At 40.2% G+C, this 15794-nt stretch overlaps 1 protein-coding gene across 4 annotated transcripts in view; it reads right to left on the bottom strand.

Annotated features, from left to right (window-relative positions):
* ADCY3 (adenylate cyclase 3) overlaps window positions 1-15794 on the bottom strand; it is a 97710-nt gene that overhangs the window by 41041 nt on the left and 40875 nt on the right. For all 4 annotated transcript variants that reach the window (XM_081326994.1, XM_081326993.1, XM_081326992.1 and 1 more), the window contains 2 exons: window positions 2127-2257; window positions 1188-1299 (listed from right to left, as the gene is read on the bottom strand). In XM_081326994.1, the coding sequence (XP_081183120.1) occupies window positions 1188-1299; window positions 2127-2257 (243 nt within the window). The remainder of the gene's footprint in view (window positions 1-1187; window positions 1300-2126; window positions 2258-15794) is intronic.

Raw genomic sequence — 15794 nt, 5'->3', positions numbered from 1 at the left:
ACTGAAAAATGTGACTTATGACCATTTTTCACACTTATGACCATTGCAGCATCCCCATGGTCACGTGGTTTACATTGGATGCTTGACAACTGGATCATATTTATGATGGTTGCAGTGTCCCAGAGTCATGGTATCATCTTTTGCAACCTTCTGACAAGCAAAGTCAATGGAGAAGTCAGATTCACTTAACAACTGTGTTACTAACTTAATAACTGCAGTGATTCAGTTAACAAATGCGGCATGAAAAGTCGTAAAATGGGGCAAAATTCACTTAACACATTTCTCAGCAACATAAATTCTGGGTTCTATTGTGATCCTAAGTCAAGAACCACCTGTACTTTAAATAGCTGGCATAATCACGTTTATAGCAGCTTCATTCCCCTATATTGTCTTTAGTTCTATTAATGAGATTTTTTATCATCCTTTTGCAAACATTGCCCTCCAGATGCAATTTCACTACAGCTTCCATAGTCCTATATGGAAGATAGCTGAAAAAACAAATGTATGTAGTCAAATCAAATATCTCAAGCAATGCTACAGAAACCTTATAATTAAAAAGTACTAAATCTATCTTATTCTGATATTTGAATACATTTAGGTATGACATCAGCTGTGCACAGAATCTTGTTTGGAAGTTGAATATACTGCAGTAAGATATGTTTATTTATCCAGAACTTTGAGTATAATCTCAAAAAATGTTTTATATTTGAATGTGGTTCTTGCTGGTATTCCTTATTTTTAAATATCTAATTTCAGCCAGAATTTTTTAAAAAACATAGAATGGCACTTTAAAAATGGAGGAAGAAAAGCAGAAGGACAGGAAAGCTTAACCTCATCTCCGGTAAATCTTCTCCCTTTTTATTGCTGCATGTATATCAGAACTGTATTTCTCTGCTTCTTCTCCATTTTTAATATGCTTCAAATTGCACACAGTCATAATTACAAATAAGAAGAGTAGTTTGGGTCGAATTACATATAACTAATAATAATAATAATAATAATAATAATAATAATAATAATAATAATAATAATAATAATAATAATAATAATAATAATAATAATAATAATAATAATGTTGGAAGGGACCTTGGAGGTCATCTAGTCCAACCCCCAACTTGCTCCAAAGATGTAAAGGATTTCCAGAATTATATGTCAAGCAAATAATCAAGATTGATTAAGAAACTCACAGCTGCTAGTTTATCAAATCGAGCAAAGAGTTCGTTCAAAAGTTTCACCAATTCTTGGGCACTGCATGAGGATGACAGCTGCGTAAAACCTACGATGTCAGCAAAAAGGATGCTGTAGAATGAAAGACATGAGAGCCAAAACAGGTGAGAGGTCATCAGTTAGATTAGCTGTAGCAAAAACAATTCATGGTGGCTGTTGTAGCATTTGATTTATTAGTCTCTCTCATCTGAAATTCAGTCTCAGTGTCATCAGTCCTTGATTTTCTGCTTTAATTCTACTCTGCATTGATGTTTACTAGCTTCTTCTATTTCAGAAGTGTAGAGTGTTTAAGATATTAGGGGCTGCAACTGACTCCCAACTGTGTGGAGGGCCACAGAAGGCTGCTATCTTAATAACCCAGTGAAATGACCTAACTATTTTTGTTCAGCTTTTAGGAAATGTGTAAGGGGAGAGTTGGGAACAGGAGGCTTCCCAGTGTCGCATCATTCCATTCCCATACTTAAACTCCTATCACCACTGCAAACCCCATGTTTGGCTGTTAGGATTTCAATGATACAGGTCCAGGTGCTGGAGAAACGCAAACCAGTTTACATAGAGTGACATGAAGAAAACAATTCCCTACTTTTGCTCTGTTGTTTTATTTCAACACTAAACACAATAATTATATTAGTCCATCTGCTTCTGAGCTGCATGTTATGCTGTGATGAATTTGGAAAGTTATTTTGCTTGAATTGTGCTTTGTGAATTACGTAGTTGAATTACAGAATTACTTTTTCCTGGGGAGACGCTCATTGTGCCCATAAAGATTTACTTCAAATAATGGCTTGGCGTTAGATTATATTTTCTCTTTAGTTATTGTGTACTGATCCAGGAGATGGCCTTGTCAGTACCAGAAGCCATCTACAGAACTCCCTCCTTAAAAGAGCCACATTCGTTACCTGACATTTTCATGGCGGTACATATACATGGTATTGAACTGTTGCATTTCTTTTTGGCTTGCATCTTTCTTCATATCCTTCAGCATTTCATCCGCTACATGTCTGGGCAAAATTGAAAGCATCAACCGTTCCTAAAGTGGGAAAATAAATAGACATATTCAAAAGATGGAAGAATTGTTAAAAGAGAAATTAATGCTGTAGCAGATTACCCCAGAAGCATGTAGAAGAGATTTCAGCTACTATGGGGATTTTTTTTCCTCATCTCATGGTGAGAAAGAATGAAAGCTCAAAACTCATGTCTTTCCTGCAGAAATGTGCTCCCAGATATGAACGATTCAGTAGTGCCCACTCCAGACTCTGATAACTTATGTACTGCCAGGAAGAACCTGTCAGCAGCATCTATCACTGTAGTCTTCTGGGCCAATTGTCACAATAAAGAACTTTTGTAGTAATTCTTGTTTTATCAGCAACTGATCTGGCATGGGTTACCACATTCTGAAATCATGAGAGCAGCTTCTGAAAGCTGTTAATTAGGAATCATGAAGGAAAAGCAGCACTCAAATTGAGGTGCCACAAAAGGCAGTTAAAAGAGTGCCATGAGTTTTGCATTATGGCTTCTGACCCAGCCCTACAGACAGTATTGAACTGTATAGAAAATGCTTGATCATCGTATACACACAACATGCCTACCACATGAAATCTTTTCTTTGTATTATACAAAATCTGTGTGATGATAGAGTTGCTACTCCAGCTCAGATGTGACAGGAAATAATGGGAAAACTTCATCAGGACTATTTAGGCATTACTAAATGCAGAGAATGCACTAGACCAGACATGTCAAACACAAGGCCCGGGGGCCGGATCTGGCCCGTGAAGTGGTTTCATGTGGCCCGCGAAGCCATCCTGGAAACAGTGAGGGAACGGCCCCCACTGCCTTGGCCCTGGCCCAGAGACCCTCCTTCTGCCAGAGACCCTCAGATCTGTGCCACTCCTGCCCAGGCTCCCATAGGCACCCTTGATGCCAACGATGTAGAGTTGGCCACGCCCACCCAGTAGGCCATACGCACTCTAGCCACGCCCACCCAGTAGGCCACGCCCATCCTGGCCATACCCACCCGGCCCCCTGAGGGCAACCGCAATGCTGATGTGGCCCTCAATGAAATTGAGTTTGACACCCCTGCACTAGACTATTTGTTTTGCAGATACAGTTCAGTTTTAAAAATGTGTAGCAGATGATGAACTTTGCCAGAAAAATTGTAAAAGGAACACCCAATACTGTAGTTGTATCACTGCAGACAAATATTGGGAAAGAAGTGAAACTAGTATTTTCAACTAAGAATTTAGGTCATACCAAATATACTGTAACTGATATCAGTAGTTACTGATACTGTGAGATAGCCATCATGGTCAATCCTTTAAGCTCTATTAACTTCAATTGATACTTCAAAATTCACAAATTTAAATTTTTCACTCTTTGCATAGAAGCATATTAAAACCAACCTCTATTATCCAAACCCCTTCATGGATTACTGCCTTGTCGTGGCGAAGGGGCTTGCGTAATTCAATGAAGCTATGAGCTATGCCGTGCAGGGCCACCCAAGACGGAAAGGTCATAGCAGAGAGTTCTGACAAAACGTGATCCACTGGAGAAGAAAATGGCAAACCACTCCAGTATCTTTGCCATGAAAACCCTATGGACAGTACCAAAAGGCAAAACGATATGACGCTGGAAGATGAGCCCCTCAGGTCGGAAGGCGTCCAATATGCTACTGGGGAAGAGCAGAGGGCTAGTACTAGTAGCGCCAGAAAGAATGAAGCGACTGGGCCAAAGCCGAAAGGACGCTCAGCTGTGGATGTGTCTGGTGGTGAAAGGAAAGTCCGATGCTGTAAAGATTTTTTCTCCATAGGAACCTGGAATGTAAGATCCATGAATCAAGGAAAGCTGGACGTGGTCAAACAAGAGATGACAAGACTAAACATCGACATCTTAGGTATCAGCGAACTAAAATGGACAGGAATGGGTGAATTTAATTCAGATGACCATCAGGTATACTACTGCGGGCAAGAATCCCTCAGAAGAAATGGAGTGGCCTTCATAGTCAATAAAAAAATAGGAAAAGCAATACTGGGATACAATCCTCAAAATGACAGAATGATCTCAGTTCGAATCCAAGGCAAACCATTCAATATCACAGTAGTCCAAGTCTATGCCCCAACCACCAGTGCTGAAGAGGATGAAATTGACCGGTTCTATGAAGCCCTACAGCACCTTATAGAACTAACACCCAAAAATGATGTCCTTATCGTCATGGGGGATTGGAATGCTAAAGTAGGAAGCCAAAAGATAACTGGAATAACAGGCAAGTTTGGCCTTGGAGTACAAAATGAAGCAGGGCACAGGCTGATAGAATTTTGTCAAGAGAATACGATGGTCATAGCAAACACTCTTTTCCAACAACCCAAGAGACGGCTTTACACATGGACATCACCAGACGGTCAACACAGAAATCAGATTGACTATATGCTCTGCAGCCAAAGATGGAGAAGCTCTATACAGTCAGTAAAAACAAGACCAGGAGCTGACTGTGGCTCAGACCATGAGCTTCTTGTTGCAAAGTTTAGGCTTAAATTAAAGAAAGTAGGGAAAAGCACTAGGCCAGTCAGGTATGAATTAAATCATATCCCTGTTCAATATACAGTAGAGGTGACAAATAGATTTAAGGAATTAGATCTGATAGACAGAGTGCCTGAAGAACTATGGACAGAGGTTCGCAACATTGTACAACAGGTAGCAACCAAAACCATCCCAAAGAAAAAGAAATGCAAGAAAGCAAAATGGCTGTCTGAGGAAGCTTTGCAAATAGCTGAGGAAAGGAGGGAAGCGAAAGGCAAGGGAGAAAAAGAAAGATATGCCCAATTAAATGCAGAATTCCAAAGAATAGCTAGAAGAGATAAGAATGCCTTCTTAAATGAACAATGCAAAGAAATAGAAGAAAACAATAGAATAGGGAGGACCAGAGATCTTTTCAAGAAAATTGGAGAGATGAAAGGAACGTTTCATGCAAAAATGGGCATGATAAAGGACCAAAATGGCAGGGACCTAACAGAGGCAGAAGAGATTAAGAAGAGATGGCAAAATTACACAGAAGAACTATACAAGAATGAGCTTAACGTCCCTGACAATCACAATGAGGTGGTCACTGACCTCGAGCCAGACATCCTAGAATGTGAAGTGAAGTGGGCCTTAGAAAAGCTGAGCAACAACAAAGCTAGTGGAGGTGACAGTATTCCAGCTGAGCTATTCAAAATCTTAAAAGACGATGCAGTAAAAGTGTTACACTCAATTTGCCAGCAAATTTGGAAAACTCAAAAGTGGCCACAGGATTGGAAAAGATCAGTTTACATTCCAATTCCAAAGAAAGGCAGTGCCAAAGAATGTTCAAACTATCGCACCATTGCACTCATTTCACATGCTAGTAAAGTTATGCTTAAAATTCTACAAGCTAGACTCCAGCAATATGTGGATCGAGAACTACCAGAAGTACAGGCAGGATTTCGAAGAGGCAGAGGAACTAGAGATCAAATTGCTAACATACGCTGGATCATGGAGAAAGCTAGAGAGTTCCAGAAAAACATCTACTTCTGCTTCATTGACTATGCTAAAGCCTTTGATTGTGTGGATCATAACAAACTGTGGCAAGTCCTTAAAGAGATGGGGATACCAGACCATCTTATTTGTCTCTTGAGAAACCTATATGCGGGCCAAGAAGCAACAGTGAGAACTGGACACGGAACCACTGATTGGTTCAAAATTGGGAAAGGAGTCCGGCAAGGCTGTATACTGTCGCCTTGCCTATTTAACTTATATGCAGAGCACATCATGAGAAAGGCAGGGCTAGATGAATCAAAAGTTGGAATTAAGATTGCCGGAAGAAACATCAACAACCTAAGATATGCAGATGATACCACTCTAATGGCAGAAAGTGAAGAGAAACTAAAGAGCCTCTTGTTGCGAGTGAAGAAGGAGAGTGCAAAAGTTGGGTTGAAACTAAACATTAAGAAAACCAAGATCATGGCATCTGGCCCTCTCAATTCCTGGCAAATAGATGGGGAAGAAATGGAGGTAGTGACAGATTTTATTTTTCTGGGCTCCAAGATCACTGCAGATGGGGACTGTAGCCAAGAAATTAAAAGACGCTTGCTCCTTGGGAGGAAAGCCATGGCAAATCTAGACAGCACACTAAAAAGCAGAGACATCACCCTGTCAACAAAAGTGCGTATAGTCAAGGCTATGGTCTTCCCAGTTGCAATGTATGGCAGTGAAAGGCAGTGAAAGCTGGACCATAAGAAAGGCTGAGCGCCAAAGAATTGAAGCCTTTGAACTCTGGTGCTGGAGAAGACTCCTGCGAGTCCCTTGGACTGCAAGGCGATCAAACCGGTCAGTCCTAGAGGAGATCAACCCTGACTGCTCTTTAGAAGGCCAGATCCTGAAGCTAAAACTCAAATACTTTGGCCACCTAATGAGAAGGAAAGACTCACTGGAGAAGAGCCTAATGCTGGGAAAGATTGAGGGCAATAGAAGAAGGGGACGACAGAGAATGAGGTGGCTGGATGGAGTCACTGAAGCAGTAGGCGTGAGCTTAAATGGACTCCAGAAGATGGTAGAGGACAGGAAGGCCTGGAGGAACATTGTCCATAGGGTCGCGATGGGTCGGACACGACTTCGCAACTAACAACAACAAATTATCCAAAAACCAGTGGTAAAGAGAAACTGTGGTTCAGTTGCAAAGCAAAATTCTATGAAAAGAAAATCCATTCCTAACTTCTCATCAATTTCATTTACCTCAATCCAACACATTTAAACATAAGCTGAATCAGAAATGAACATGTGCTATTTCTAGCTTGATTCCAAAGATTCCAAATTTGTATCTTGAGCATTGGATGCAAAAGCAAAAACACCCTATACGGTATATTCAACTTGATTCCCAACATGGAATACATCCAGGATCCAACGTGCAAAATGGAGGACCAGCAGAAATAGTCACAACCAAAGAGAGCCAAGAACACAATTTTGAAGTAAATATTTTGAAACTGTTATACAAGCAAAAAGGACAAATATATTTCTTAAATGTTGAGAACTCAGTATTAAGAAAAAAAACAAGTTGACCCCTCTTTAATTTAGTGGAGTATACAGTAAAAGGTGGGTGAGGAAATCTCAGGCTAACAAGATTGGCTATTTAAGCAAAGAGCTTCATCCTCAATTTCCTGAATATAGCTCAATTGCTCATTAAAAACTGAAGCACCAAATTATCCCCACTGCATCCCCTCTGAGATCTCCCAGGAGCATTTGAATGGCAACAGCAGTAGCAACAGAAAACATCACCCATTCAAACTCTCTTGGCACTCTTTCAGACCCGTCCCATCAATTGCCAACAGTACATTAGCATTTGCCTTACAAGCTCCGCACCATTAAATGGCTACACTACACAGTATCTTCTGAGGCTTCACCAGGCACACATTCCAAAGTCAAACAAAAAAGGGGAGGGAACCTAGTTGCACCTGACTATACTGTATGTATATAGTGTAGAACTTAGTGTAACATCTGCCACAGAACGTCATGGGCGCTTACATGATATGAAACAAATATTTAGCTGTTTTTTTTTAAGTTGCACATTTCACTTCTGGCTGTTGAACTACCGGTACACAATCAAAAACCTGGGGGATAATTCTCTTCCAGAAAAGACAAAGAAAACAATCTTCAGAATTAAGATATGGTAAAAGTATATACAGTATACAGTGTGTGGATACACACACACACACACACACACACACACAGAGTATATATATGAATGAATACGTCTTATGTTTTCTGGGGGAAATTATTTGAATTTGAATGCTTAGTTTACGAGCTATGCTACAAAAGTTTTTTGTACAAGTCTAATTTTACAGTACATTTTTTTTAAAAAAAAATTCCATTAGATTTATATCCCACTTTCCCTCCAGAATTCAAAGCAGTATAAATAACCTTCTTCTTCCAGAGATTCCTCATAGCAAACAACCTGTAAGATAGGTAGGGCTAAGCAATATTTAACTGGCCCCAAACTATCCAATTTAGTTAACTATGAACTTGAATACAATGAACTTGAACTAGAGCCTTCTTGGTGCCAGTTCCAAGATATTAACCCTTATCTTGAACATGCTAAGCCCACAGCCTCAAAAAAACACCTTTGTGATTGTATTATATGTTGTATTCATTTTGTTGTGGTGGTTTGGCATGTGTTTAATAGCTTTTTATGCTGCACTGGATAAAAGTATTGTATTTCTTTCCTTTTGTTTTTATATTCTGTTGTACATAGGTAATTTTATAAAGCTTTTAGAAAATACAGGATGCAAGCAGAAAAACTAATTCAATTAAATTACTGGATTCTGCAGAGTATAAAACAGTTAACTAAATTGGTTTCTTCCAAAAGGAAGCCAAAAGGAGTGGGGGAGTATCTGTAAGGAACCAAAAGGGAGGGCTTTGAAAGATCAGTATCTTTCTCATGTGATGCCTGTAGAATATTTGTGTCATTCAGTTCAGTGTTGTTTTTTCTTCCATTCAATTGTTTCCAGTTCTCAGATACTGCCTAGAGAGTAATTCCTGCAGTTTTTTCCTTCCTGTGGCTGAGACTCGCCCAAAGACACCCACCCTGTCTTGTCCCCAAGGCAGGATTAGAACTCATGGTCTCCCAGTTCCTTGCCTGTTGCCTTAATCACTACACCAAACTGGCTCTCAATCAGTTCAGTAATGAAAAGCAATTCGTTCTATGGAAGATTCATATTTTCAGCGAAGGATTACAAGCTAAGAAGTAGTTCTATACATTTGAATGGCTGGAATTGAATGCCAATGCTCAGAAACTCTATCTGATAGTGATCAGCATCAAGACCAGCGGTACTTCTGTGCCACTCCTGCAGAAGTGGCTTTACAAAATAAGCTGAGGCAACAAATCACGAAGGGCGACATTATACAAAGTAGAATTGTTTTTTTTATGATGAATACGTCACAAAAATTCTACCATGCAAAAAGCATTTTCGTTTACGTAATATTCTGTGCTATTAGTCTGTCTGGGATTTCCACTGGGTTAGATGTTGCCAATCACCTAACTCTAGAAACCACAGCAATAAAATATATTCCTAAAATTGTAATCACTTGCACTTCATTGTAGTCCTAAAACACTATCATGTGAGAATACTCAGCAGGTAAACATCAAGACTCCCTTCAAGAGCAAAGCCGCTGGGGCTCATGAGCAGGAGACTCAACATATTGACTCTTTCTTTACTTTATGGTGAGAGGAAACTGATATTTAAAGTTACCATGCCGAGCACTGCAAAGTCTTTTTCTCAGTCACTGACAATCAGCAATCTGCCTCCAGTGAAAGAAAAGCTACAGATACCATGAGGTGAGGGGAGAAAGCACGTTTCCACAGGTGACAAGTAAATGAAGGTAGTGTTATGTACTGGGCTCATTAGTAATACCACTTGGGTTGCTGGAGCAGCTAACGGCTCTCCAGCAACCCAGACTACAAGTGTCCAGCGCTATAATTGGCTATCCCTAGGTGGCAATGGTTGCTTCAAACCTATTGGCTGCCGCCTAGAGGGCTAGACTATATATTGCGGCTAGTTGCAGCCATTTGCCAGTACAGATTCTGCATGAAATAAACTATGAGTTTCCCTGTACTCAGTTACCTCATATTCATTCCTGCGCCAAAGAATCCGCTATTTAACACTGGTGATGAGGATGGGATCCTGCTTCACTGAAAAGAGTTGAAGTCTACGAGGGGAAGGCAGCGCACGCCGGAGGGAAAAGGCATTTCCCCCCCCCCCTCTCAAGGTCAGCTAGCAAGCTATGCTAGTGACCTCGTGCTCAGTGGACTCATTCCCTGAGCCTGGAAGCAGGATTCAGAAGGAAACGCAGGAACCAGCAAAGGAAGTATGCCGAAGGTCGGGAAACTTTGAGAATTCGACGTGAAGCACCTGGAGGAATGGCCATCATATTTGTCCCAGGTAGAGAACTACCTCAGGGCAAATCAGATCGCAGAAGAAGGACTGAAGGCCACAACGCTACTCTGCGTGTGCGGCCCAGAAACCTTTGACTTGGCCGAGAACCTTTTCGCGCCGACACCGATTGAAGCGGTCTCCTTTGCAGACTTCAAAAAGAAGCTAACTGGACACTTCCAGCCCAAGATGTCTGAAATGGCTTGGCGGTTCAGGTTTGACCAGAGTGTGCAGCAACCCGGTGAATCAGCTTCTGAATTCATAGCGGGCCTGAGGCAGGCCGCACGCCTTTGCAAATTTTCAAATTTAGAAGAGTGACTACGAGACCGGCTCGTCTGCGGCCTATGGGACCGAACGCTTCAGCAGAGACTCTTTGCCAGACCAAACTTAACGTTTTCTGAAGCACAAGACGAAGTGATGGCCGACGAAGCCACCGGGGGCACAGTTCGAACAGTACAGCCCGCCAAAACGACAAAGTTTGAAGAAACGGTCCACCTTGAGGACGCCAAATGCACCAATGAATCTTCTGAGGAGGAAGAAGAGCCCGAAATCAACAGACTCCAAAAGCAACCCAACGCACAACACGGCAACAGCCAGCAGCGAGAGAACATTTACAAAGCAGTTCTTTTACCTAGATGTAAGGGTGCAGTGGCAACCATTTTCGCGCCGATTGCAGATTTCGATCAGCCACGTGCAGAGCTTGCAGAAGGACAAGCCACATCGTAGTGGTTTGCAGAGCCCGCCAGAGAGATCGGCCACCCAAACACCAGTCGGAAGAACCGACTAGTAGAGGTACTGGGGCCCAGGGTCCAGTTAGTGTGGGGTTTTTCAGAAGCCGTAGAAGCGTGTGCCACACTGGGGCTCGACACCCCCTCAAACCTAAACTCAGGCTCTTGGTAGAGCTACAAGGAGTTCCATGTAAGATGGAATTGGACTCTGGCTCTGCAGTCTCAATTATTTCTCAAGACACTTTTAACTTCATGTGTAGGTGCAGTAATATTTGGCCCAAACTAAGGCCCTCAGATATAATCCTAACTGACTCTCAAAATGCTCAAGTTAAAGTTAAGGGAGAAGCCACTTTGACGGTAAAATTTAAGAGATTTTTTGTCATTGTAGTAGGGGGCCAGAGAACGAGTCTCATTGGACTCGATTGGTTTGATGCCTTAGGTATTCAGATTACTGGCATAAACCGGACACAAACTGCAAACCTCGCGTCAGTATGTGAGGACTATGCAGATGTTTTTTATTCAGCCCTAGGAACATACACAGGCCCGCCTATCTCATTTAAGCTAGATCCCAACGTAGTTCCAATCAGGATTAAGCCTCGCAGGGTCCCCTTTGCCTTCATAACTGAGGTGGAACCAGAGGGAGAAGTGGGGAGTCCTGGAATGCAACATGGATCCCCGATGGAGCAAGCCATCCGAACTTCAGCAACCGCTGCGCCTACTCTGCTGATCAGTCTGACTCTGGGGTGGGCCAACCTGGAGAGGCCAGCCAGAAATCATCTAATCCCCTTGACTCAGGAGCACAAAGGGACACAAGTCTACCCAGCCCACTGGGTAAGCTGGTAGACCACAAAGTGATTGGAACTCCGAGACGTTCCACTAGGGCACACAAGCCTCCTTCATATCTCGGTGATTACGTTGTAAAATAAAGAGCTATAATATTGTTGTATTGCTGTTTGCCACTATACTAGTGCTATGTTGTAACTGTCTAAGTGTGCTATCCATGAAGCCTATTCATTCAGACATTGTTTAATAACGCTGTAACCTATATGGGTTGTTTTTCTATTACTTTTATATTAGTGTGTTTTGTTAATGAGTCTTTATAATTGCATCGAGACTAACTTGTATTAATATTGTCTGATCTAAGAAAGGAGGGGTGTTATGTACTGGGTTCATTAGTAATACCACGTGGGTTGCTGGAGCAGCTAACGGCTCTCCAGCAACCCAGACTACAAGTGTCCAGTGCTATAATTGGCTATCCCTAGGCAGCAACGGTTGCTTCAAACCTATTGGCTGCCGCCTAGGGGGCTACACTATATATTGCGGCTAGTTGCAGCCATTTGCCAGTACAGATTCTGCACGAAATAAACTATGAGTTTCCCTGTACTCAGTTACCTTGTCTTCATTCCTGTGCCAAAGAACCTGCTATTTAAGAGGTAGTTCTTGACTTATAACTATAACTGAGCCCAAAATTTCTGTTGCTAAGTATGGCAATTGTTATGTGAGTTGTGCCTCATTTTACAACCCTTTTGCCACATTTGTTAAAGAAATCATTGCAGTTGTTAAGTGACTCATGTGGTCATTAAGCAAATCTATTTTCCCACATAGACTTTGCTTGTTGGGTAACTGGCTGGGAAGTTTACAAATGGTGATCACATGACCCTGGGACAGTACAACTGTCAACAACAATAACAACAACAACAATAATAATAATCAATAATAACAATGATGGTGGTGATGATAAAGTTGGAAGGAACCTTGGAGGTCTTCTAGTCCAACCCCTTGCTCAGGCAGGAAACCCTATACCAATTCAGACATCCAGTGTTGGAGCATTCACAACTTCTGGAGGCAGGTTGTTCCACTGGTTAATTGTTCTAACTGTCAAGAAATTTCTCCATAGTTCTAGGTTGCTTCTTTCTTTGGTTAGTTTCCATCCATTGCTTCTTGTCCTGCCTTCAGGTACTTTGGAAAACAGCTTGACTCCCTCTTCTTTGTGGCAGCCCCTGAATACATGTCAGTTGCCATGCATCCAATTTTGATCATGTGACGATGGGAATGTTGTATTGGTCATGTGAAAAAAGGACATAACTCACTTCTTTCAGTGCTGTTTTAACTATGAATGGTCACTAAACAGGTAGTTGTAAGTTGGGAACTACCTGTAGTTGCCCAACTACAGTATATACAGAATACAATATACACAGGACACAGTTTGTACAGATAAAAAGTACAGATACACAGTACAATTAAAGCAATAACATCTGTTTTAGAATTTAAGGGACAATTTTACCAAGGTATGTTCCAGTTTCTAAAAGAGAATATACAGCCCACAGAACATCATTAGATGACACAATATAATAACAAAAATATGGTGCATTAGTAAAATATTTTCAATTGCTACATTAGGAAAAAAATCACACATAAAATTAAAGTAATGAGATTTCAAAAGCTGGAACCACAACCAAAGGTTTGGTTGTATTTTATGATTTACATTAATAGCAATGGATCATAATCTGGTGTATTTCTTATATATGATACATTTTCACATGTATAGTATCTGACTTTTTATTTACATGATAGATTTTTTGCATTTTCTCTCTTTGTTCTTTTTTCTTTTTAGTAATTATGTTAATGCAGTTACCTAATATTGTAAAAGAAAAATAAATAAATACATAGCTGCTCCCTAAAAAAAAAACCAACACGAATATGGTTTACAAAATAGAAAAAAATAAAATTATTACAAATCAACATAATATGAATGGCACTATCCATGCTTATCATAACTGAATTACCTTTTGTGTGTTTATTTGAATTACAATACCGGTATATTATTTAAGAGCAGAAGATTTCTATACAAATGTATTTAGGGAATGCAGTACCATATTTTCTCAATTTTTCCAGTATTATTACTCTGGGGCCTAACCCTTAAAGACATATTTTGATCAAATGGCCAGCCTCACCAATAATGCATGCTTTAAATGCACAGACAACAATGCTACTGGTTTACTGCAATGTATTCTACATAGGACTATCCCTAAAGATACCTCCAACATATAATTGGTACAAAACATAACTGCTGTATTAAGCTACATGAAGTAATGTAAGGTTGATTCCTAAATGTTGCAGAACTACTGAGTTTAAAATGTTAACAAACTTGATAATATTGCCCACACTCTGCCTCCTTCCACCCTAGAGGGAAAGGACAAGGAATATAGCCAAGCATAATGAAACAGTGATGGGAAAAGACTTTAGGGTTAAAAAGATTTAGAAGTGATTGAGCAGCTTTGGAACCATGTATTTGATTCTAGACGGCTAAGAATAAATAAAAATCCATAGAATGAACTAAATAAACAAACAAATATAATGATATAATAGTTAAATGTTTATTCCCTGATCTTTTTTACACTAACTTGAAACACCTCCCCTTTATCTGGATGAAGGTTCAGCTTGCACTCTTGCACTCATTGCCACTGCCGTTGAGTCCAACTTCTAGCAGCCACATAGATAAGATTTACTCCATGATGATCTGCCTTAACCTGGTCTTTCATGTTTTCCAACACTGTACCCATCACCACTCTAACTGGGTCCATTCATCTTGCTGCTGTTCATCCTCTTCTTTTCTTTCCTTCTGCCTCTTCCAGCACTTAGGGCTTTTTCCAGAGATCTGGGTCTTCATATAATGTGTCCAAAATAGTATAATTTGATCCCAGTTAATTTTGTGCCTTAGGTAAAAACTCTGGGTTGATTTGTTCAACAATCCATTGGTTAGTTTTTTGGCTGTCCATAGTATTCTAAGAAGTCTTCTCCAAAAGGAACATGCAAAGGCATCAATACTCTCCTTTCCTGCTTCTTCAAAGTCAACTTTCACTTCCACAGAGTGTCACAGGGAACACCATAACTTACACGATTCTGATCTTTGTAGTTATGGCATCTGAATATCTTTTCCAAAGCCTTTATGGCTGCTGTACTGAGTGTTAGTCTGTAGTATATTTCTTGACTGCTTATTCTTATTGTTGATGTTTGTTCTTAAAAGGCAGAAGCTATCTACCAGTTCAGTATCTTCATTGCCATTTCTAAGGCTGGTTGTTTGACCTGGTGTCAATAGTTTGGTCATCTTTATATTTAATTTTACTCCTGTTTCCTCAGTTTGCTCCTTAACTTTGATTGCTAGAGCTAGTAGATCCTTCAAATTTTTGATTGCTAAGGATAGCATCATTAGCATAATATGTTTTATTGATGTTTCTACTTCCAATATTAAAATCATACTCATTTCTTCCAAACCAGCTTCCTTTAATATATATTCAGCATATAGGTTTAATAAATAAGGGGACAGTATACAACCTTGTCACAATCCTTTGCCAACCTGGAGCCAGTCTATTTCACTGTACTGTGTCTTCATGACGTGCACATAAGTTTTTCATGAGGACAATGAGATATTCTGAATTCCCATTTTTCTGAGCACATTCCAAAGATGATCAACATAATTGAAGGCCTTTCTATAATCAGTGAAGCATATACTGACTTCTTTGTCCTATTCTTTAGCTTTCTCAATTATCCATGTATATCAGACTCATTTTTCTAAAACCACCTTCAACAACTTGCTTCTCTTCTTCTATGTAAGGTTGTATTCTATGTTAGATATGAAATTAAGAATATAGTTTGCACACTCTGTTAAGTCTCCTTTTGTTTTTAGCGCTGGAATGCAGATTGACCTCTTCAAACCTACTGGCCACTATGTCAATCTCCAGATTTGCTGACATAACTTGGTAAGAATCTTTACTGATTGTTCTTCTGCTGATTTCCATATTTCCTTCAGTTCCTGGAGCCTTCCAACTTAGTGATGACCAGAGTACTGAACTAACAATGAAAGATGAAATGAGACAACTACAAAATGCCATCTTAGGCATCAAAA

The sequence above is a fragment of the Vipera berus genome (assembly GCF_964194415.1).
Source record: "Vipera berus genome assembly, chromosome: 1".
Lineage (NCBI taxonomy): Eukaryota > Metazoa > Chordata > Lepidosauria > Squamata > Viperidae > Vipera > Vipera berus.
This window is presented reverse-complemented; position numbering and strand designations above follow the sequence as displayed.